At 50.2% G+C, this 25,210-nt stretch overlaps 1 protein-coding gene and 1 long non-coding RNA gene across 4 annotated transcripts in view; one reads left to right on the forward strand and one right to left on the reverse strand.

Annotated features, from left to right (window-relative positions):
* Positions 1-25,210, reverse strand: part of PTPRR (protein tyrosine phosphatase receptor type R) — a 193,879-nt gene that overhangs the window by 61,175 nt on the left and 107,494 nt on the right. For 2 of the 3 annotated variants that reach the window (XM_007666311.3, XM_007666313.3), the window contains one exon: positions 23,621-23,883. In XM_007666311.3, coding sequence (XP_007664501.1) covers positions 23,621-23,883 — 263 coding nt within the window. The remainder of the gene's footprint in view (positions 1-23,620; positions 23,884-25,210) is intronic. The other variant, XM_007666312.3, reaches the window with a different exon arrangement.
* LOC103170030 overlaps positions 7,116-25,210 on the forward strand; it is a 33,587-nt gene continuing 15,492 nt past the window's right edge. Inside the window, exons 1-2 of the long non-coding RNA XR_485930.3 lie at positions 7,116-7,314; positions 11,687-11,798. This is a non-coding gene — a long non-coding RNA (uncharacterized LOC103170030). The remainder of the gene's footprint in view (positions 7,315-11,686; positions 11,799-25,210) is intronic.

The raw sequence follows: 25,210 nt of genomic DNA on the forward strand, positions 1-25,210 counted from the left end.
GATGGACACGAGGAAGATGCTTAGCTTTAATTTTAAGTTTCAGCCTAACCTTCCTTCCTTCTCTCCCATTTCCTAACCCCGCCACCCCCAACTCGGATAAGCTTTCTGGAATTTAGAAAGTGGGAGGGGACTCTGCTAAGAATAAAGCAAATAAGGGAAGCCAGCGAGGCCCAGTGGAAAGGACATAGGCCTGGGAGTCAGAGGAGCTGAGTTCTAATCCCGGCTCCACCACTCGTCCGCTGGGTGACCTTGGGTGAGACAGTTAACTTCCCTGTGCCTCAGTCACCTCATCTGTAAAACGGGGACTGAGAGTGTGAGCCCCATGTGGGACAGGGCCTGAGTCCAACCTGATTAGCTTGTATCTACCCCGGAGTTAGCACGTTGCCTGGCACAAAGTAAGCGCTTAAGAAATATCACTTAACAAAAAGGGAAAGTTTTCCTCTCCTTCATCCGTCCCTGAAACCGAAATCACCTTTTTGCCGCAAAAACCCAAAAGATAAATCAGCGACCCTCAGGGCTTCTAGAGCCTCGCGTGACGCTCACACGCCCAAGTTTTACTTTTGAACTCATCAGCTGAACGAATCACAGACAAAGCACCCAAACTGTCTGCCAGATGTCGGCCACTGATTAATTTCTCTTTAAGTTCAGCCAGAGAGGAAGAAAATGTAATGGGTGGAGCATTAAAGGCAGCACAATCAACATCCGACCAACCAGGGTTTCCTGTCACCTCGGGAACAAAACTGATTGGCACTGCGTTTCCTGCGGACAAGCTAAAACCAGTAGCAACTAGAGTAACAAGAATAAACCCAAGATAAGCGGCTTGGAAATGGAATCAAATCCTATCATTCCAAGTACGAGTCGAAAGGTCAGAGAGAACTACTGAGTTTCACAGTTGAGGCTCTCTGATACTGAATGTGTCTGATTTGATATGAAGTGGATTTTCTTCCTTGTGGAAGAATCTGGAGACCTATCTTATGGATATCCTACGAATCCTAACTATGGACCGCAGAATTCCCATACAAGTCCTCAGAAAGCGCCCACGTGGATTCCGATAATTTGTCACTGCCCATGGAGAGGAGGGGGAAATGTCCTGCTCAGGGCTTGCCACCCCCAGGAAACTGAGGCTGCAGGAATGGACGGGGACAGATGGATTTTTTCCTTTTTTCAGATCTTGGTAGGGACATCTTATCTCTTCCAGAGACCAAACAGGGATTCAGGTATCTCCTTCCTCCTCTGAAGTCCTTATTCACAGGCAGGATCAGAGAGAACGTGCGGCGCCTAGGGCCTGGCTCTGAATAAGTAGGACACGAACGCATCCCGCCCTAAAGAGCCCAGAATTTGGGCAAGTGGCTGGAGGGAGAGATGAAAGTGGGGAGAGAGGAAGAGAGAAGAAAGGGGAAATCAATCAGTGGCCTTCACTGGGTTCTTACTGTAATAATAATCATAATGATGGCATTTGTTAAGCGCTTACTATGTGCCAAGCACTCTTCTAAGCGCTGGAATAGATACAAGATAATTGAGTCAGACACAGTCCCTGCCCCACATGGGGCTCAAAGTCTCCATCCTCATTTGACAGGTGAGGTAACTGAGGCCCAGAGAAGTGAAGTGACTTGCCCACGGTCACACAGCAGACAAGTGGCAGAGCCCGGATTAGGGCCACCGTAAGCAAGAGCACTGTACTGAGAACTTGGGAGAGTATAATAGAGTAAGCAGACATGATCTTTGGCCTCAAGGAGCTTACAAAGGAGTTGAAGAAAAAGGGGAGAGGCTGGTACAATCTTCTACTGCCTTTTTCCCACTCACGCCTCCATGGCGTAGTGGATAGAACGCAGACGTGGAAGTCAGAAGGTCATGGGTTCTAATCCTGGCCCCGCCACTTGTCTGCTGTGGGACTCTGGGCAAGTCACTTCACTTCTCTGGGCCTCAGTTACCTCATCTGTAAAATGGAGATTCAGAGTGCGAGCCGCATGTGGGACAGGGACTGTGTCCAACCCGATTTGCTTGTATCCGCCCCAGCACTTGGTATAGAACGTGGCACATTGTAAGGGCTTAATAAACCGTTATTATTATTATTATTCTTATTGTATAAAACACCAATGGAGAGCTAGTTGAGGTCGGGCGGGGGATATTTTGTGAAATTTAGAAAAGGCATTCTCGAGATGACGGTGTCCGGTAGGCCCATTACTCCACTCTGAACAAGTCTCCTGACATTTTCCCCAATACAAGGCTCAGAGTCACAGTGAGGATAAATAAAGCCTACTCCACTTCACCAGGTAGAGTTAAAAACCTCAACCTGAAAGTCTTCCTGACAGTATATTAAATTCTCACTCTTTCATCATCCCAGAATTTTGTCTGTTTTTATAACATTAAAATTCTCCAAATACTGATCCTGAGAGATTTTGAGTGCAAAGGAAGTTACTCGCCTCAGGAAACACGCTCTCGCACTCCTATTTAGAGAGCGGAGAGAATTTAATGGGAAACGCAAGGGAAGTGGGAGTCAGAGTGGGAGAGGAAGAAAATGAGAATTCTGTGCTCCCTGCTACTGATTGGGCTTTTCGGGAAATCACAAAGATCATCCAGCGAATGTAAGTGCCAGCCAAGAGGTGAATGTCTGTCCTGTATCTTTCAGAAACGCCAAATAAGGTTATTGATTTCTTCCAAAAAAAATCTCCAGTGGTCCTGCTGCTTCAAAGGCTCCAGGGGCTGGCTCCAGGAAGGAAAGACATGCTGGGGAGAATGCCGGCTGCAGGGGTGGAGACGGCGATTCCAATCCATTTCAAGTTCCCAGCCGCTAATCTCCGAACTCTCCCATCTTTCCCAGCGGTATCTCAAGAGGAGATCGATCGCTTGCTCCGTCTCGAAGCCCCGGGGTAGAGACTGTGAGCCCGCTGCGGGCAGGAATCGTCTCTTTGTTGCTGAATTGTACTTTCCAAGCGGTTAGCACAGTGCTCTGCACACAGTAAGTGCTCAATAAATCCGTTTGGATGAAATCCACTCCCTCCACCTGCAACTTCCCATCCCTTCCCACCTTTTCAAAGCCCTGGCTCCCTCCATTTTCCCTCCCTCATTGCCATCTTCAAATATTCACTTTCCAGTGGTTTTTTCCCAACTGCTTTCAAACATGCTCATGTCTGCCCTTACCGTCAATCACCTTGCCCCCCTCCTACCTTACCTCGCCGCTCTCTTATTAGAACCCAGCCCACACTCTCCGCTCCTTGAATGCCGGCCCACTCGCTTGCACCTCAAGCTCATCTATGTCGTGGCCGACCTCTCGCCCACATCCCTCCGTTCAGTCGTATTTACTGAGCGCTTACTATGTGCAGAGCGCTGCATTGAGAGCTTGGGAGCAACAACAACACATTCCTTGCCCACAAGGAGCCCGCCTCTGGCTTGGAACGCCCTCCCTATTCCTATCTGACAATGACTCTCCATCAAAGTCTTACTGAAGGTTCGTCTTCTCCACGAGGCCTTCCCTGACTGAGCCCTCATTTCCTCTTCTCCCACTCCCTTCCGCTTCACCCCTGCCCTTGGATTTGCTCCCTTTATTGACCCCTCCCTCATCCCCACAGCGCTGATGTACCTCTCTCTGATTTTATTTTTTTATAGTAACGTATATCACCCCGTCTAGACCGTGAGCTCGTCGTGTGCAGGGAATGTATCTACCAGTTCGGTTACATCGCACTCTCCCAAGTGTTTAGTGCAGCGCTCTGCACATGGCAAGAGCTCAATATATATGAGTGATCCCCTGACCTAAAAAACAACAACCCTCCCTTGACCCCACAACACCCTCCAGTTATCACCCCATCTCCCTCCTACCGTTCCTCAGTTACCTCACCTGTAAAATGGGGATTAACTGTGAGCCTCACGTGGGACCACCTGATTCCCCCGTATCTACCCCAGCGCTTAGAACAGGGCTCTCTGCACATAGTAAGCGCTTAACAAATACCAACATTATTATTATTATTATTATTCCTCTCCAAACTCCTTGAGTGAGATGCCTACGGCCGCCGTCTCCGCTTCCTCTCCTCCACTTCTCTCCTTGACCCCCTTCAGTCTGGCTTCTGCTCCCCTCGCCCCGCGGAAACCGTCCTCTCGAAGGTCACCGATGATCTCCTCCTTGCCAGATCCAGTGGCCACTTCTCCATCCTAATCCTCCTCGACCTCTCATTTGCCTTGGACGCATTCACTGGGAGTGCTGGCATTTGGGGGGCGGATACAGAAAAAAGCCGCGAATGCATTCAATAGTTCTTAAAACGGCGAGCATCACCAGCGATTCCCTTTCTGTCGAGGGCATTCTTGCAGCTGCGGAATATCTAGGATAGGCTTCCGGGGGTGGGATATTATGCTAGTTTCAGCAGGAATTGTCTGTGATATCTCTGAGGTGGACCCCTAAGAAGCAGCATGGCTCGGTGGAAAACGCCCGGGCTTGGGAGTCAGAGGTCATGGGTTCGAATGCCGCCTCCGCCTCTTGTCAGCTGTGCGACTGTGGGCGAGTCACTTAACTTCTCTGCGCCTCACTTACCTCATCTGTAAAATGGGGATTAACTGCGAGCCTCACGTGGGACGACCCGATCACCCTGTCTCTCCCCCAGCGCTTAGAGCAGCGCTCTGCGCAAAGTAAGCGCTGCACAAATACCGACATTATTAGGTAGCGAGAAAGTGATGGTTTATCCGCTGTTGCAGGGGTTTATCTTTGCTTCCAACACAGGGAAGTCAAAAACATTAGGAAGCCGGAGCGGAACATAGGGCAGCATGGCCCGACCTTAGAGTTTGGTGTTTGCCCTGACCAGTGGGTGGGGAAAAATGGAGTGTCCGATGACTGGGATCCGCCTTCCCATCTTGGTTATGCCAGCCATATTGGAATAATGATAATAATGTTGGTATTTGTTAAGCGCTTACTATGTGCAGAGCACTGTTCTAAGCGCTGGGGGAGATACAGGGTCATCGGGTCGTCCCACGTGAGGCTCCCAGTTAATCCCCATTTTACAGATGAGGGAACTGAGGCCCAGAGAAGTGAAGTGACTCGCCCACAGTCACACGGCTGACAAGTGCCAGAGCCGGGAGTCGAACCCATGACCTCTGACTCCCAAGCCCAGGCTCTTTCCACTGAGCCGCGCTGCTTCTCTAACATGTAACATGTTGGAACCTGTACCCTGCCTTCTCTAGTTCCTGATGGGGGTCTTAAAGCAGTGTGGCCTAGTGGAAAGAACATTGGCCTGGTGACAGAGGGCCTGGGTTCTAATCCCTCCTGTGCCACTTGCCTGTTGTGTGACCTTGGGCAAGTCACTGAAATGCTCTGTGTCTCAGTTTCCACCTCGGTAAAACGGGGTTTCAATGTCTGTTCTCCCTTCTGATCGAACTCTGAGCCCGTTGAAGGACGAAGTCTGTATCCGACCTGATTATCTTGTATCTACCCCTCTACTTAATAAGGTGTCTGGCACATAGTAATCTCTTAACAAATACCATTATTAGTATCCGGTGATGAAAGTCTTTGACAGGGTGTAATAATAATAACAACGATGATGTTGGTATTTGTTAAGCGCTTACTCCGTGCAGAGCACTGTTGCAAGCGCCGGGGGAGATACAGGGTAATCGGGTCGTCCCACGTGAGGCTCCCAGTTAATCCCCATTTTACAGATGAGGTAACTGAGGCCCAGAGAAGTGAAGTGCCTTGCCCACAGTCTCACAGCTGCCAAGTGGCAGAGCCGGGATTCGAACCCATGACCTCCGACTCCCAAGCCCGGACTCTTTCCACTGAGCCACGCTGTGCAGTGCTTCCTGGGTAAAGAATAATAATAATAATGTTGGTATTTGTTAAGCGCTCACTATGTGCAGAGCACCGTTCTAAGCGCTGGGGGGAGATACGGGGTCATCAGGGGGTCCCACGTGAGGCTCACAGTCTTGATCCCCATTTTCCAGATGCGGTCACTGAGGCCCAGAGAAGTGAAGTGACCTGCCCACAGTCACCCAGCTGCCAAGTGGCAGAGCCCGGATGCGAACCCGTGACCTCGGACTCCCAAGCCCGTGCTCTTTCCACTGAGCCACGCCGCTTCTCTGAAGGCGGGTAGATAAGTCTGGTTTTCTCCAGACAACTCTGATTCAGGCACACTCCTACAAGACAGGCAAATGGTTACGCGTCACTTTGAGGATGAAGCTCACCGTATCAATAATAAAACAACGATAATTATAATCATTGCGGTGTTGGTTAAGAGCTTACTATGTGCCCGGCATTCTACTAAGTGGTGGGGTGGCTACAAGTAAATTGGGTGGGACACGGTCCCCCTCCCCCTCTGGACTGTGAGCTCGCTGTGGGCGGGGAAGAAGCCCGTCGCTCTCCCCAGTTCTCTATAATACAGTGCTCTAAATGTGAAAAGTGCTCAGGAAATACGATTGACCCACTGTCCACGGGGGTTCACAGTCTTAATCCCCATTTTACAGATGAGGTAACTGAGGCACAGAGCAGTTAGAAGCGTCGCACTTACAACTCTTCCGAGCGCTTGATCCGCACACAGCGGGCGCTCGCCAAATTTGAGTCGGCACCCAAATGCTTGGGGGAGGGAAGCGTCGAAAGAGTGGACGGGAGGGAGAATAAGATGGGGTGATGAGAGACAAAGAGGCTTCCACCAAGGGTTCGGTTTTAGTACGTCGTCTTGGAAGCGGGCGAACAAAACTCCTTTGCCTCGACTTGGTAGACTTCAAGCTGAGAGAATGTAGGAGAGATACCCCTCATCCCGGCCGAGTCTGGGGTCAAAGGGGCGAACGAGACCTCTTTGTGTCCGATTATACTCCCAGAGAAGCAAATCTAAAATCTCCGTGAGCTCCCGAAGGCGGAGGCTGGCTTCTCCTTAAAAAGGGCAGGACTGCGCTTCTAATAGGAGAGACTTCCACGTCGGCTCTGAGGTTCAAATGGAGCTCGAATTCACTGAAAACGCGTTGGCATTTGAATCTCGGAGCGGAGCAACTCTGAGAGGGGAGATCCGTCCACTTCGATAATAGTTTGGGATTCATTAAGAACAGTTCCCCGCCGGGTTGGCGCGGTTTGCATTTAGCGACGTTAATGAGGCAAAATCCTTCCGGTCGATACGACAGACCGGCGGCTTTTAACGGCTACGGATGGATCGGCTCGAAGTTCCAACGACGAGATCTTCCGAGCAGGGGACGGTGCCCGGGGAAGACGGAGGCGAGACTTTCCGTGACGCTCTGAAGGAGGAAGGGACTCGTGCGTGGGGAGCGGACCGGGGAGGCGAATGTGCTCGCTTTCCTCCAAAAATGAAGGCTATGTGGGTGAACCTGGAGCTGACTCTCACGCCAGAGGTAGGCGGGACTCACCAGCCCAGAGTGGGGAAAGCAAGAAAGCACCTGCAGTTCTTCCCGTGCGTGTCTCAGTGGGGCTGGGAGTCAGAAGGGCCTGGGTTCTAATTCATTCATTCATTCAATAGTATTTCTTGAGCGCTTACTATGTGCAGAGCACCGTACTGAGCGCTTGGAATGGACAGGTCGGTAACAGATAGAGACGGTCCCCGCCCTTTGACGGCCTTACGGTCCGATCGGGGGAGACGGACAGACGAGAGCAATGGCAATAAATAGAATCGAGGGGAGGAACAGCTCATTAAAACAATAGCAAATAAATAGAATCGGGGTGATGTACATCTCATTGACAAAATAAATAGGGTGATGAAGATAGAAACGGACGAGTACGGCGCTGAGGGGACGGGACGGGAGAGGGGGAGGAGCAGAGGGAAAGTGGGGGAGAAGAGGGTTTAGCTGCGGAGAGGTGAAGCGGGGAGGGGTAGAGGGAGCAGAGGGAAAAGGGGAGCTCAGTCTGGGAAGGCCTCTTGGAGGAGGTGAGCTTGAATCCCAGCTCTGCCGCATGTCTGCTGTGTGACCTTGGACAAGCCACTTAACTTCTCTGTGCCTCATTTACCTCATCTGTAAAATGGGGATTAAGTCTGTGAACCCCACGTGGGACAGGGATCGTGTCCAACCTGATTAACGTGCGCTTAGAACAGTGCTTGGCACATAGTAAGTGCTTAACAAGTACTATTATTATTATTCACCAGACCCCAGACCCCATGGCCCCAGCCCCGGGGTGGGGAGAGGAGCTGAAATACGAAGGCTTGTGTGTTGTTTTCTTTTTATTTAAAAACAAAATCACCAAAATGAATCCCCAAGGCCAGCAGCTCTCTGAGGTAGGGGTGACCCCCAGACCAGAGAGTCTGCCAGTCTCTGCCTGTCTCGCATTATCAGCGCGATTGATTAGCACCATATTGGGTCGGAGTTCAACCCCGTCTACTTAAAGGTCGGTGGATTTGATAGGAAATACAGATAAAATCTTCAGCCTATCAGATGCCTCACGCAAATCCCCCGCCCGCCAATTGTGGACCCTTAAGAATATATCCAGCAGAGGTGATAGATTCTTCTCTAAATACTTGGCTCACTTTGAAAAGGAAATTTGAGCTCAGATAAGAACGGGAAAAAGAGGCTATTTAGGTCAGCATCGATTACGAAATTAAGGGCTTGTTCGATGGCAGGACTAAGTCCTGGAGGATTTCAGTATTCAAAAACTACGTTCTTATGATTTCCTACATCTTTCCCCTAATTATTGGCTATTGCCGCGCTTTCTACTGTATTTCAATGGCTCTAGATCCAGGATAAGTAAAAAAAAAAAATATGGAAGTCAAAGAAAGTTTTCTACCAGTTTAAGATGGGAAATGAAACGCAGGAAGCAAATGACTGTTTTTAGATCCAGGATAAGTAAAAAAAAAAAAAATATGGAAGTCAAAGAAAGTTTTCTACCAGTTTAAGATGGGAAATGAAACGCAGGAAGCAAACGACTGTTTTTCAACACCTTTGGAATTTTCCATAATGAAAATTAAATGGTCCCCTAAAAAAGTTCATCTTTTCAACTTGCATCAGTTTCACTTATCTTTACAAGTCAACCGAACAACTTTTAATCACCTCTGATGGTTCCGCCGGTAACGGAGAGTTCTTGGGTATAAAATGCCAGTTCTCCCACGAAAGATCACAAAGAGGAGTTACCCGGCCTCGTTACCCGGCCGTGGGGAACCGACTGTCCTCTTAGAACAAACGTCTGATGAAAATCGCCAATTGAAAAGGAGGAACTGAAGGGCGACTAGGCATAGAATAGTAAATCCCCCTCGGAAAATGATACTCCAAGAAGGAGAAAAGGGATTTAATATTCTCGCCCCAAAGCCCCGTGGCGCAGCTTCCGCGCTCCGGTGGAAACACGCATGAAAGAGCGATGTTCCCCGGCCTGTTTCGTGGGTCAGTAACGAAGCTGGGCCGTCTGCCAAGGCGGCGGTTCCTTTGTCTCTCGGGGCCTCAAGGAGGTGACTGAGGCCTCTTTTCAGTCCTCCTTACTGTGAACGGCTCCTCAGAATGCCAGATGCCCGAGAAAGTGGCATATGCTCCTTTCTTGACCGGTGGTGATGGGATAATGAGGAAATCTGGGGCAGCGCAACACAAACCAGAATGAAATATTGGGAGGGGTCGGGAAGTTTGCAGGAGGAGGGAGAAAGGGGGAGAAGGGAGGGCAAAGGAGAATTCTTGTAAAAATCACCAAGCGTCTTGTGTCCGCGGCCCTCGGGATGACGGAGAGCGACCTGTTACTAAACGGATACCAAAATAACGCGGAAGTATATTAAATATGAGAATTGGAAGCCAGAGAACCTTAACTTGATTTAAGAATCCTCCAGCTCCATCACGCCTCTCCCAGAGGCCTCTTGGGGCTACCAGACAGAGAACATGGGCTTTCCTCCCTCTAGACTGTAAGCTCGTTGTGGACGGGGGATGTATCTGTTATATTGTTGTGCTGTACCCTCCCGAACGCTTAGTAACAATGTTGGCATTTGTTAAGCGCTTACTATGTGCCGAGCACCGTTCTAAGCCCTGGGGTAGACCCAGGGGAATCAGGTGGTCCCACGTGAGGCTCACAGCTAATCCCCATTTTACAGATGAGGTAACCGAGGCACGGAGAAGCGAAGTGACTCGCCCACAGTCACCCAGCTGACAAGCGGCAGAGCCGGGAGTCGAACCCATGGCCTCCGACTCCGAAGCCCGGGCTCTTTCCACTGAGCCGCGCTGCTTCCCCACTTAGTATAGTGCTCCGCACCCAGTGAACGCTCAATAAATACGATTGACGAATTGATTGAAACACAGTAACGGCTTGAGGGAATAATAGTATTCGCCGCGCACTATACTAAGCGGTGGGGTAAATAAACGGTAAGCTCACTGCGGGCGGGGGACGTGTCCGTTTATCACTGTAGCGTAATCGTCCAAGCGCTTAGTACAGGGTACACTGTAAGCACTCAATAAATACGATTGATTTAATGAATGAATGAATGAGTGCAAGATAATCCGGTTGGACACAGTCCCCGTCCCACATTGAGCTCACAGTCTTAATCTCCATTTTCCAGATGAGGTAACTGAGGCCCAGAGAAGTGAAGCGACTTTCCCGACATCACACAGCAGACGAGCGGCAGAGTCGGGATTAGAACCCAGGTCCTTCTCACTCCCAAGCCCGTGCTTTTTCCACGCTGCTTCTCAGGGGGTGATGTCTGTCTCCCCGTCTAGACCGCAAGCTCGTTACGGGCAGGGAACAGGTCCGCTAACTCTGTTGTACTGTACTCTCCCAGGTAATAAGAACGTCGGTATCTGTTAAGCACTTACTATGTGCCGAGCACCGTTCTAAGCGCTGGGGTAGATACAGGGTAGTCAGGTTGTTCCGCGTGAGGCTCACGGTCTTCACCCCCATTTTACAGATGAGGTAACTGAGGCCCCGAGAAGTAAAGTGACTTGCCCAAAGTCACACAGCTGACAGGTGGCGGTGCCGGGATTAGAACCCATGACCTCCGACTCCTAAGCCCCTGCTTTTTCCACGGAGCCACGCTGCTTCTCTAGCACTCAGTACAGTGCTCTGAACCTAATAAATGCTCGACAAATACAATTGATTGATTACTTGATGATTAAGGATTCACTCGGGGCCTTTTAAATCACCGGAGATTTTCAAATATTTTTATTCCTCAATAATGACAATGATAATAGTGGCGTTTGTTAACGCTTACCGCGTGCCAAGCGCTGTTCTAAGCGCTGGGGGAGATACAAGGTCATCACGTGGTCGCAGGTGGGGCTCTTAATCCCCGTTTTTCGGATGAGGTAACCGAGGCACAGAGAAGTTAAGCAGCGTGGAAGCTAAGTTAAGCCACGGGGAAGCAGCGCGGCTCAGTGGAAAGAGCCCGGGCTTCGGAGTCAGAGGTCATGGGTTCGACTGCCGGCTCTGCCCCGTGTCAGCTGTGCGACTGCGGGCGAGTCACTTACCTTCTCCGGGCCTCAGTTCCCTCATCTGGAAAATGGGGATGAAGACCGTGAGCCTCACGTGGGACCGCCCGATTATCCTGTATCTCCCCCGGCGCTTAGAACGGTGCTCTGCACATAGTAAGCGCTTAACAGATGCCAATTTTTTTTTTAAGCGACTTGCCCAAGGTCACACAGCTGACAAGTGGCAGAGGCGGGATTAGAAGCCACGACCTCTGAGTCCCGAGCCCGGGCTGTCTCCACTCCAATCATTTTCTTTTAGGCCGACACGGCAAAACCGCTGCCTCGTCCGCCTGAAGAGCTAAAGATCGAAAATCTTCTTAGAAACTAGTGAAGGTCTCATTTTCTCCAGATGCTCAGTGGAACAAGCCACTCCTTTTGCTGCACCGTTCGGCCACAGGGTGACACCATCCGTTCACGCTAAGGTTTAAACTGCGTCAAGATCCTAGAAAGCCTCGCTCCAGGTACGTCATTCACGTTAATTACGACTCTACCTTCATCCATTCGTTCCGCTGCATTCATTAAGTGCTTACTGGGTCGTGCGGGGCCTTGCACCAAGCACTTGGAAAAATACGATTCAACCGTAAAGCAGTGACCTTCCCTCAGCGAGCTCCCAGTCTAGAGGCGGGAGACAGACAGCAATACAAATAATTAAAAGACAGACATAAGGGCTGTGGGCCTGGGGTGGGGGGAAGAGCGGAGGAAGCAAGTCAGGGCGACGCGGGAAGGGTGTGGGAGGCGAGGAAAGATGGGGCTTCGTCCGGGGCGGCCTCCTGGTGAAGCTGTGCCCTCAACAGGGCTTGGGAGCGGGAGAGAATAACAGTCTGGTCGGATTTGAGGAGGGAGGACGTTCCAGGCCAGAGGCAGGACGTGGGCCGGGACGGGCGAGATCGAAGCGGAGCGACAAGGTTAGCGCTAGAGGAGCGGATTCCAAATCATCTCTCATGGAAAGTGCGTTTCCAAAATGGAAGATATCAAAACGCGCTAGGTAAGGGTAATAATGTTGGTAGTTGTTAAGCGCTTACTATGTGCCGAGCACCGTTCTAAGCGCTGGGGGAGACACAGGGTCACCGGCTTGTCCCACGTGAGGCTCACAGTCTTCATCCCCATTTTCCAGATGAGCGAACTGAGAGAGAAGCGAAGTGACTCGCCCACAGTCACGCAGCTGCCAAGGGGCGGAGCCGGGATTCGAACCCATGGCCTCTGACTCCGAAGCCCGGGCTCTTTCCGCTGCGCCACGCTGCTTCTCAAGTGCTAGTGAGGCCAATAATAACGTCGGTGTCCGTTAAGCGCTTACTATGTGCCGAGCACCGTTCTAAAGCGCCGGGGGCGACACAGGGTCATCAGGTCGTCCCCCGGGGAGGCTCACGGTTAATCTCCATTTTACAGATGGGGCGACTGAGGCCCAGAGAAGTGAAGTGACTTGCCCACAGTCACACAGCTGACAAGCGGCGGAGCCGGGATCAAACCAGTCCTAGTTAAAACACGGTTTCAGATTCAGGCTCTTAAAAAGAGGCCGTCCCCTATGATTCTCGTTAATCGATCAATCGACGAGGGTATCTGCCGAACACTTACTGTGTGCGGGGCGCTGTTAAGGACTTGGGAGAGTATAATAGAATCGATGGACCCATTCCCCGCCCGCAGCGAGCTTGCAGTCAATCGGTGGTATTTATCGAGCGCTGACTGCGTGCAAAACACTGAACTGAACACACAGGCGAGTGCGACAGCAATACCTCGCTACCGCTGCGGGTAGACCGGGCTTCGTTTTGGAGATGCCAGAGGAGAGGAGACACTAGTTCCCCCTCTGTGATAATAATGATAATTAGGGTATTTGTTAAGAGCTGAACCCTGTGCCGGGCACTGTAATAAGCACTGGGGCGGATCCAAGCAGATCAGGTTGGACACAGTCCCTGTCCCATGTGGGGCTCGCTGTCTCCATCCCCGTTTTACAGATGAGGTCACCGAGGCCCAGAGAAGTGACGTGACTTGCCCAAGGTCACACAGCAGAGAAGCAGCGGGATTAGAACCCATGTCCTCTGACTGCCAAGCCCGGGCTCTTTCCGCTAAGCCACGCTGCTTCTCACCTGTAAAAGAGGGATTCAATACTGATTCTCCCTCCTACTCAGCACGAATAAGAATAACGAGGATGGCATTTGTTAAGCGCTTACTATGTGCCAAGCACTCTTCTGAGCGCTGGGGTAGATACGAGGTAATCAGGTTGTTCTACGTGGGGCTCACAGTCTTAATCCCCATTTTACAGATGAGGTCACTGAAGCACAGAGAAGTGAAGTGACTTGCCCGGAGTCACCCGGCTGATAAGTGGCAGAGCCAGATTCAGAACCCACGACCTCGGACTGCCGAGCCCGGGCTCCTTCCACGAAGCTAAGCTGCTCCTCACCTGTAAAATGGGGATTCGATACTGATTCTCCCTCCTATTTAGGCCGTGGAATCCCACGTGGGACAGGGCACGGTGTTCACCCGATGAATTGTATTTGCCCCAGCGCTTAGGACAGTGTTTGGCGCACAGGAAGTGCTTAAGAAATACAACGATATCAATAATAATAGCAATGCTATCCCTACTATTAATGACCCTATCCAGTACCATTTCTGACGAAATCTGTGCGGATAACATGCATTCGACAGTAGTTATTGAGCGCTTACTACGTGCAGAGCACTGCGCTAAGCGCTTGGAAAGTACAAATCGGCAACAGACAGAGACGGTCCCTGCCCACCGACGGGCTTACAGCCTAATCGATCCACCAAGAAAGAGAAAGCTCAGTGTAGTGGCTACCATTGAGAGAGCGCGGTGCGTGTTTCGAATCCAGGATGACGACCAGAGCGTAGGATCGTTAAACTTTCAGGGTGAATGGAGGCAAACACAATTATCTTTTCAGAACTAGAGCTCCAGAACACGAGTTTAAAAACGGGTTAGGACTTATCACCATTTTAAACACTCACTTTGTACTTTATGGCTTCAAGACTGCATTTTATTTTGTTTCCTCGTCTTTCTCGTGTATGCTTCCTTTTCTCCTTCCCCTGCGCCGTTCTCTTCGGACGCCTGGTTTCGGACTAGTCCCAGGAGATCCAGAACTATTCTTCAATTTTGGACAGACTTTTGAAACTTCGGGCTCTACGTTTCTCTGGGCCCTATTAGGTTTTGAAACTTTCAAAAATGGAACAGTTGCAACTACTTTTCCGATGCTGAAAAACTGAGCTTATACCTCCCAAGATATGGAGGTTTTCAAGGTACGTCACAAAAAACTATGATGAAAAATGGGTCTTCTCAGCTAATGAGCTCATTTAGCATGGAATTAGCCTTTTGGCGATCACATCCTTGAATGACTTTCGAATATGGTATGAACAGACTCGAAGAAACAATCTCTGCCTTTGATTTGCCTATAGAATCCTTCGCTTAAACCTCCGGGACCTGCCAGTTCTTGGGAATTTACCGCGTCGATTTTTTTTTTTTTTAATTTTTAAGGTGATATTTGTAACGCACTTACTATTTGCCAAGCGCAGTGCCATCTCTTGCAAAGAGCCTCTTGGAAACGGAACGTCTCTGTCTGATCCGAGCCTCTTAAGTTCCGAGAGACTTCTCATTTTCATATTCATGGAGACAAAAGCTGCTCTTCTCTGATACAGTGCTGCTCGTGTTCAGTTTTTCATGTTTAGAGAGCAAGCCTGGCTGCTTCTCATCCCGAACGCTCTTTGTATTTGAGGAACACTTGAAGTGGAAAGTGGAAAACTCTTAGAGTGGAAAAAGCTCAGGCCCGGAAGTCAGGAAACCCGGGTTCTAATCCTGCCTCCGTCACACGTCTGCCGTTTGACCTCGGGCAAGTCATCTAACTTCCCTTTGCCTCATTTTCCTCACCTGGAAATGGGGATTTAATGCTATTTCCCCCACCTACTTAGACGTTGATTGCCATGCGAGACAGAGACTGATTTTCCTGCGTTTATCCCAGTACTCAGTATAGGGGCTGGCACCCAATAAGTGCTTAATAAAAACCACAAGTGAATTAAAAGCAAGGGTTGTAAAAGATATCGCATTACGGTCACGTGGGGGGGGGGGGGTCTAAAGATAGTTACGTGATGGATTAGCAAACGTTCCACTGCATCTTTGTCTTAGGACCGTAGGAACATAAGAAATGCCACCCTAGTTCAGAACAATCAATCAAGCAATCGTATTTCTTGACTTTTTATTGTGCCCAGACCACTGAAATAAACACCCGCGGGAGTACAATATAAGAGAGTTGGTAGAAACGTTCCCAGCGTTTACTTCAGTCAGTCCAGGAATCCGCCTGGGATTGGGGCTACAGAGTGATGTATTCCAACTCTCCAGCTGGTTTCCCAGCTGTAGACAACACTGGACAGTGCTATAGTTCTGTAGACGTTTGGTTTTTTTCTAACACCACAGAATCCCCACGCTCTGAGTCTCCTAAAGCGCTGCCCTTCTTGATTCCGTTTTCTATTTCCTTGTCCCTCACAGCGACATCGGTCAGGGGGCGGCCTAGGCTGAGAAGCATCTTGGACAGTGCACGGGCCTGGGAGTCGGAAGGACCTGGGTTCTAATCTCTCCTCTGCCACGGGCCCGCTGGGCCACCTTGGGCAAGTCACTTCACTTCTCGGGGCCTCACCTGTAAAATGGGGATTAAGACCGTGAGCCCCTTGTGGGCCGGGGAACCGTTGTCCGACCTGACAAATTGGTATCCGCCCCAACGCTTAATACGGTGCCTGGCACAGAGTATGATCTTGATACCACAATTATTACTGTCATTTTCACACGCGTGGAGGGGACCCTCTCTATAAGCACGTGCGCAAACATTTCTTCAAACGTGGACCGTCAGGGAAATGCCAGAGGACATCAGAGACGCCACTATCAACGCCAACTTCAAGAAGGAAGGGGAGAGTGTCGGATCACGTCCGATTTCTGGGTATCTCACTGCTCTCCCATCGTTCGATCATTCAATCGGATTCAATGAGCGCTTCCTGTGTGCAGAGCGCCGTACTAAGCACTTGGGAAAGTACAACAACAACCAGTGACATTCCCTCCCCACAGCAAACGCCCCACGGTTGGCAGGATCCCAGCCAGAGAATCCTCTGGCTAGCGGTGGGGCCTGGTGGAAAGGAGGCTCTGGGTTCTAATTCCGGCTCCGACATCTGCCGGCTGGGTGCCCCGTGCCTCAGTTTCCTCCTCTGTAAAATGGGGACGGGGGCAGTGACTGTGTCCAACCTGATTAGCCCATATTTAATCCAGTGCTTGGCCCATAAGAAGTGCTTAACAAATGCCACAATTACTGATTTTTATTATTATCATTCCTGAATCGAGCAGCAGTGCGGCCCAGTGGACAGAGCTCCAGCCTGGGAGTCGGAAGGACCTGGGTTCTCATCCCGGCTCCGCGACTTACCTTGGGCAGGTCCCTTAACTTTTCGGTGCCTCGGTTACCTCACCTGTAAAATCACTACCGTTGGCGCCACGTAGGGTTGAGCCCTTAGTACCCCAGCGCTCAGTAGAGTGCCTGGCGTATAGTAAGTGCTTAACAAATGCCATTAAAGGTAAAATAAATTTAAAAAAACTTGTTCTAGGCAGCCACGCTGGAGGGTACAATTAAAGACCGGCATGCGGTCATCGTTATTCACTTTTGCAACTTCGGGACGCTCTTCCAACTCGACAGACTTCATGCACCGTCCAAAGTGCCAGAAACAGTCACTCGAGAATTACCGTTTGCAGATAACTAATACCGCTCCCCTAGAGGCCCACACCCAAGAAGACGAGCAGATGATCTTAAGGCGGCGTTCGCCGAATCGACCAGCTGCTACAGGCTGGTAGATCTGAAGAAAGTTCCTCTCCCTGCCTCAGTTACCTCATCTGTAAAATGGGGATTAAGACTGCGAGCCCCATCTGGGGCGACCTGATTCCCTTGTACCTCCCCCAGCGCTCAGGACAGTGCTTGGCACCTGGGAAGCGCTCCACAAATACCGTCGTCATCATTATTATCAAAGCCGGGATGATCGATAAGCCTGCATCGGGGAAGCCGTCGCAAACCACCAGAAATTCAGATTGGCAACTGAGATTGGCAACCTAAAAGCTATCACCTGATCCTGTTACCTAGCCATAATAACTGTGCTACTCGTTAAGCACTTACTAGGTGTGCCATGCACTGTCCTAAGCACCGGATGCAAGCAAATCGGGTCGGGCACAGTCCCTGTCCCGCATGGGGCTCACGGTCTTAATCCCCATTTTTCAGATGAGGGAAGGGAGGCCCAGAGGAGTGAAGCGATTTGCCCAAGGTCACCCGGAAGCCGAGCGGCGGCGGAGAGATTAGAACCCAGGACCTTCCGATCGCCGGGCCCGGGCTCTATGCGCTAGACGTCACTGGGTCCAGGTGCTTTTTGGATTTTGCACGGCTCCGACTGCTTCGAGGATTTAGCCAATCGTTGGCATGTGCCGGGCCTCTGCATATTTGGATGGCTTTGTAGGGTTTTCAGAGCCTCGATTTCAATTGCCAAACTGTACATTCCAAGCACTCAGTACAGCGCTCTGCACATAGTAAGCGCTCAATAGATACTACCGAATGAACTGTAGAGGAAGATGTTGAGGAGGAGGTTGAAATGTTCTCGCCATCCCTTTCGTATCCCCTCCTCGTCTTCGATGAATTTAATAATAATAATAATGATAAGCGCTTACTATGTGCCAAGCACTGTTCTCAGCTCTGGGGCAGATACAAGGTAATCAGGTCAGGCACAGTCTCTGTCCCAAGTGGGGTTCACAGTCTCAATCCCCATTTTACAGAGGAGGTAACTGAGGCCCAGAGAAGTGAAGTGACTTGTCCAAAGTCACCCAGCAGATGTGAGGAATTAGAACCCACAACCTCGGACTCCCAGGCTCTTTCTCTGGGCCGCAGTGCTTCTCCTGGAAGGTTCTCCATCCAGGGGAGCATGGGAGAACTGCCCAGGCATTTCCACTTGCGGCGCGTAAACAGCAGGAAATGGGAACTTTGCTCCCACGTGGTATTTCCAAACACCCCTTTCCCGGCGAGCTTGGCCGGTCTTGCACTTCGGTCCTCCCCGCACTCCCCGATCCAGATAAGAGTTTCAGGTGGCCCCACCCTCGGTCCCCTTTAACCGCCTCCTGGCCACCACCGGCCTACGTGATATTTACGGAGGATGAAAATGAAGCACATTATGGCACGGGATGGAAGAAAGGTCAGACGCCGTTTGCTGTCACGCAGCCCTAGGTGTTGGTGGATGGGCTGTTGCACTTTCCCGTAGCCGACCTCCATTTCTGGCTCCCTGTAAACCAACCCCCGCCCCCCCCCACCCCCCCGAGCAGACAGATCGTGCGCCACGGCTCCTGCGGTAATTATAATAATAACAGTGGTGAGGATACTAATAACGTTGGTATCTGTTAAGCGCGTACTCTGTGCGGAGCACCGTTCTAAGCGCTGGGGGAGACCCAGGGTCATCGGGTTGTCCCACGTGGGGCCCACAGTCTTAATCCCCATTTTCCAGATGAGGGAACTGAGGCCCAGAGAAGCGAAGTGACTTGCCCGCAGTCACACAGCTGCCAAGTGGCAGAGCCGGGACTCGAACCCATGACCCCTGACTCCGAAGCCCGGGCTCCTTCCACTGAGTCACGCCGCTCAGGGGGTAGAGTGTGGGCCTAGGAGTCGGGAGGACCTGGGTACTTATTCTCGTCTCCCGTGTGACCTCGGGTGAGTCACTTCACTTCTCTGGGCCTCAGTTACCTCATCTGTAAAGTGGGGATTAAGACTGTGAGCCCCGGGTGGGATATGGACTGTGTTCAATCTGATCATCTTGTATCTGCAACAAGGCAGTACCCGGTGTGTGTATTGTGCTAAGCCCTGGGGCAGATGCAGACACGGTCCCTGTCCCACACTGAGCTCAAACTGGGGGGAGCCGGTATCTACTCCCCATTTTACAGAGGAGGAAACTGAGGCACAGGGAAGTTGAATAACTTGCCCAAGGTCACACGCTGCAGGCGAGGGGCAGGGCCATTCTTAGAATTCAGGTCTCCTGACTCCCAGGCCTGGGCTCTTTCCGCTGCTTCTGCTTCTACGGCAGACAGCTGATGGGCTTCCCCACCGTTCTTGCTCAATTTTTGATTTTCGGAGAAATTCACGCGAAGAAGATGAGGAATCAGGCAGGCATTAACCCATCGCAAGTTGATTTCACACCCTATAACACGCAGCGCTACCTTTCCACAACCTAGAAGTTATACTGGATCGTACTTTAGCCGTTCCTAACTGCTGTCAGCCACCGAGAGGTGGTCAGCCTCCCCTAGAAGGAACTCCTCCAGAGAGAGGAGGGCGTTCCGGAGGCTCTCGGGACGATGAGGGATTTTGATCCCAGCCCATTTTCTGGGATTGCTCTTTCCAATTCAGTAAAGATCGAAGGGGAAAGAAGAAAAGAAAATTGAAAAAAATGACAGAGCGAACGAAGACGCTAGTCTGCTAGTCTTGATTTGTTGAACGGTAGTGGATAGAACACGGACCCGGGAGTCAGAAAGTCACGGGTTCTAATCCCACTTGTCTGCTGTGTGACCTTGTTGAGCAAGTCACTTCACTTCCCCGGGCTTCGGTTACCTCATCTATAAAAGGGGGATTGGGACTGTGAACCCCTCCTGGGACAAGGGACTGTCCCAACCCCATTTGCTTGTATCCACCCCCAGCGCTTAGTACAGTGCCTGGCACCTGGTAAGCGCTTAACAAATACCATAATTCTTACTGCTAACCCATCTCTGAATATCCGCTGTCTTAAAGAAGTATTTTAACTACAGAAACAGATGCTCCTCTAATGAAATGTTCTCAGTTGCCACGATGAGATCGAGACGTGGAAGAATTCTGACCCACTAGCCTACATTGACAGGCAGCGAAAGGTTTTCGAGAGACTGGTAATCAGTACGAAGGGAAACTGGAGAATTTTCTCCCCCACTGTTTGACTGGGTTTCCTTAAGAGTATTTTTTACCTTCACAGAGAGATTTCTCTCTACCCAGGAGACGCCAACCCTTTTACAGCTCCAATCCCTAAAATCCAAGGGGCCGGAGACAGGTTCCTCTCCCGTACATACCAGGAAGGATACATTCGTATTCTCTTCGATTTAAATAGTAGTACTGAGCCCCAGATCTAGAGCCTAGACTCGTATGGCTTCTTCTTCGCAGAGTTTAGACCTCTGCCACAAATACATGACTGACCTAAAAGAATCTCCATGGTTTGAGGAGATGCCAAAATTATTATTCCTGGTTTCCAAAAGGGCAATCTGAGTCCCAAGGCACAAGTAATGATGTTGGTATCTGTTAAGCGCTTACTATGGGCAGAGCACTGTTCGGAGCGCTGGGGTACATACAGGGTCATCAGGTTGTCCCCCATGAGGCTCACGGTCTTAATCCCCATTTTCCAGATGAGGGAACTGAGGCACAGAGAAGCCCACAGTCACACAGCTGACAAGTGGCAGAGGTGGGATCCGAACCCATGACCTCTGACTCCCAAGCCCAGGCTCTTTCCACTGAGCCACGCCGCTTCTCGTGATTTCCCTCTGAAGTGATTTCCCTATGATCTCCCAGTTGTCAGTCCCCAAGCTGGCATTAAATTTATTATTAATAATAACGATAATAATAATCATAGCATTGCTTAAGGGCTTACTATGTGTATTTAGCGCTGGGGTAGTTAAAAGATAATCAGGTCCCACATGGGGCTCCCAATCTAAGTAAGAGGGAGAACAGGTATTGAACCCCCATTTTGCACGAGGGAACTGTGGCACAGAGAAGTGAAATGACTTGCCCGAGGTCACACAGCGGGCAGGTGGCGGAGCCGGGATCCGAACCCAGGCCCTCTAACTCCCAGGCCCGGGCTTTTTCCGCTAGGCCACGCTACCTCCGAATCTCCCGACTACCCCGTTTGGTCATGTCCAAATTCAGGAGTTGACAGTAATATAGAAACCCAAATTATTCTGAGCCTCAACTGGGAGCGGGGCCATCGACTGACTGGTTGTTCGATTTCTCAAAGAGCCTCGGGGACTGGCTTTCCGATCTGAAAAGACTCTACAATTTAAGTCCAGTTGTCCTTCGTTAGTTCGAGTCCCCCTTCTTTTTCCAGTTTAACATATGCTTTTCATCTCTGGCTTCCTTTATTATTGCCGCGCCTGGGCTTGCGGGCCCGGTAATGAAATCCCCGATCTGTGGTGACAGGTTTATGTGCCGTAACGATGGACATCTATCGGAAAACCAAGCCATGATGCGGTCTCCCTGGACCTCCTCCTATGCTTTGATGAAAACAGACTTCTGTCATAAACAGAGGAATACGATTTTACTGCAGCCTCAAGAGAAACCGGATCAGAAGACTTTGGGTTTCTTTTCCTCGGTCAATCATGTTTATCGAGCGCTTCCGGCGCACCGGGGCGCTGTACTAAGCGCTTTGGAGAGGGCGATATAAAACAGACACATTCCCTGCCTGCAACGGACCCAGCCGGCAAAGCCGGGAGTGTTTAAACCCTAAATTTGACAGTGAAGTCTTCTGCACTCTTGGAATATTAAAGATGTTTCCACAGCTCTTTTCTCTCTCTTCCAGGACCTCACAGCTGCCTCACTTTATAATAACGTTGGTATTTGTTAAGCGCTTACTACGTGCAGGGCACTGTTCTAAGCGCTGGGGTAGCTACAGGGTCATCAGGTTGTCCCACTTGAGGCTCACAGTTAATCCCCATTTTCCAGATGAGGTAACTGAGGCACAGAGAAGTTAAGTGACTTGCCCACAGTCACACAGCTGAGATGGAATAAAGGAAAGGCATAACTACTGAAAAATCCCAAACCAATTTCTGAGATTGCACTCACACGACGTCTGAGATTGTAGCTAAAGCTGAGACATAGTCATACTGAAAAATGTGCTTAATAAAACCCTCAGTAAATACGATTGCATGAATGCGTGAATGAACCTCAGCCTCCTGACTCTCTGTCCTTTACTCTTTCCATTAGGGTAAAATTGGGTATAATCCTATCATTATGCCAAAATGGTTGCTTTTAATTAAGCAAAAATAGATCTTTGCCCCGGTACTTGTTGCTGTCGGCGAGAAAGAGTACACCTGAGACTTGAATCCCTCTTGGGGCAAAGAATGAAGTAAAAATTTTGATAACAGTACTTGGAACAACTCCCTGAAAGTGACTTTCCTAGGCTTCTCCGTGGGTAGACAGAGTCATCGTGAGGTAGGGAGGAAGAAAAAAAGGAGAAAGAAAGAGAGATCACTAGGAAGAGAGGGAGAATGAACAAGAAAGACAAAAGAAGATAGAGAAAGGAAGAAAGAAAAAGAAAGGGAGAAAGAGAAATAAGAATTGCACATTCCAAGCGCTTGGTACAGTGCTCCGCACACAGTAAGCGCTCAATAAATACGATGGAATGAATGAATGAAATGGAATAAGGAAAGAAGCTTGGCTTAGTAGAAAGAACATGCGATTGGAAGTCAGGGGATCTGGGTTCTAAATCCGGCTCTGCCGCTTGCCTACCGGGTGATCTGGGGCAAGTCATTTAATTTCTCTGGACCTCAGATTCTTCATCTGTAAAATGGGGATCGAATACCTCTTCTCCTTCCCTCTTAAACTGGGAGCACTGGGTAGGACAAGGGCTGTGTCCAATATGATTATCTCGTACCCGCCCCTGGGCCTGTAATAATAATAATGATAATGTTGGTATTTGTTAAGCGCTTACTATGTGCAGAGAACTGTTGTAAGCGCTGGTGTAGACCCAGGGGAATCAGGTTGTCCCACGTGGGGCTCACAGTCTCAATCCCCATTTGACAGATGAGGGAACTGAGGCCCAGAGAAGTGAAGTGACTCGCCCGCAGTCACACAGCCGACAAGTGGCAGAGCCGGAATCCGAACCCATGACCTCTACCTCCAGGCTCTTTCCACTGAGCCACGCTGCTTCTCCAATGTTTGGCACATAGATACATTCCACTGTTACTCTAATTGAGAAGATTGACTCAGTTGAGAAGATGGGAAGAATGTAGGGGTAAAAATGGGAAGCTAAGCGTGGGAGAAAAACAAGGAAAACACCACAGGATGCTTTCAGAATTTTTCAGGACCACCTAGAAAGAAAGCATTGGCAGAGAGAAGTGCTTCAAAGCCAGAAATTTAAATTTCACCTGACAGGAAGAGGAAACAGAATCCTGGTGATGCTGCATTAGCCTGTAGCGTCGAGCATTTGGGGAAAAAAATAAACGTCGACTCCCCCCACCCCCCCGACCTCCAAAACCTTGCCCACCAGGCACACTCCCTACCTCTCTTGAAGTCCCACCGGTTTCATTTTGAAAGGAGAAGGCCCGGCAGATATAGAAGCTTTGATGTCAGCGGTGCCTCGGTTTGGAGGGTCCACTGTGGTGTTCACCGCTTTAGGGGCGAGCCGCGGCTGGACCATAGCGTTCACTGTCTTTGTCTCGGTCTGAGTTGCCTGTAACGGGATGGGGGAAAGGTGGATCTCTTGGTTTTTCTCCTTCGCCCGTCTCAGCGAAAAGCGAAATTTTTCCTTCAACCTGTAAAGGACCTAGGGGAAGAGAAAGAACCAAATATCAACCACTTTCCTCATGAGAGATAAAAATGAACGAAAGAAAAATGGGCAGTAATTCTTCCCCGCTGAAAGTGAAAGCTCCCAATTCTACCAGGAGGAAAAACGAGGAGAACAAATTGCCACTGGGTGCCTGGGTTTTCACTAGACAGTAAACTCCTTTCTTACGTTCACTCGTTCGTTCCTTCAGTCCTTCAGTCATATTTATTGAGCACTTACGGAGAGCACTGCGCTAAGTGCTTGGAAGAGGTCCTGGTTGGCAGGGCTGGGTTACCCGTTCTGTTGTATCGTGCTCTCCCGAGCGGTTAGTACAGCGCTCTGCATGTGGTAGGTGCTCAGTAAAGACCACTGATTGATTTCATAGGCGGACACCTCTTCATCCTGCTTGCTGCCACGGGCGGCGTTCAGAACGGGTGCGCGAATGGCTAGTGACCAAAGACCTTCCCGGAGGTCGGCTGGGTTTGGTGAGCACGGCTCCCCCGCTGCCGCCAGAGAGGAGCTTCCCACTGTACCTTCCTGGGATGAGAATCTCTTCGGACAGAGCAGCGGCTTGGCCTAGCGGAAAGAGAGCCCGGGCCTAGGAGTCAGAAGGTCATGGGTTCTAATCCCGGCACCGCCGCTCCTCTGCCGCGTGACCTCGGGCAGGCCAATCTACTTCTCTGGGCCTGTAAAGTGGGGATTGAGGTTGTGAATTGGATTTTCCCGGGCACGGTGCTCTGCACACAGGAAGTGCTCACGAAATACCACTCATTTGACTGATTGACATAAGAGAAGCAGAGAGACAAGACGAAGGGAAAGACAGAATCGAGGAAAAGAGCAGGCCCTAAAGATATCTCAAACAATCAGGAGTTCCTTGAAAAGAATGTTCACCTGCAAGAAATGGGCCACGCTCAGTGTTTTATGGTGAAACAAGGTTACCCAGGGAAATGGTCTTCGTTTTCTTTGAAAACTAGTTTGAAACGGGTACTTCACTCAAAAGCATCGCCAATTTTGTGCCTCCCAATCAGACATCGGTCAGCTAAACCTAGAGCCATTTTCTAGAATTTCTAGAACCACTGTAATTGAAATCAAATACTCAGTTCTCCTAAATGTCAGATGTAATCCCACGCTAAAGAAAACACACAGACGTATCGGGTGCCTCGACTGGTGCCAGGTTCAACGCACGAGCGTGTCTTCCGACGCCGTAGCTCACTCCCGAATTTGCTAAGGATGTCCTTACGGAGCATGCGGTAAAAACCAAGTTTCTGCAAGAGCCGGATATACCGTTTATTATCCTCCGTTAGCTACGAAGCCCCCGTCTTCCCTC

This window comes from Ornithorhynchus anatinus, chromosome 14, assembly GCF_004115215.2.
Source record: "Ornithorhynchus anatinus isolate Pmale09 chromosome 14, mOrnAna1.pri.v4, whole genome shotgun sequence".
Classification (NCBI taxonomy): Eukaryota; Metazoa; Chordata; class Mammalia; order Monotremata; family Ornithorhynchidae; genus Ornithorhynchus; species Ornithorhynchus anatinus.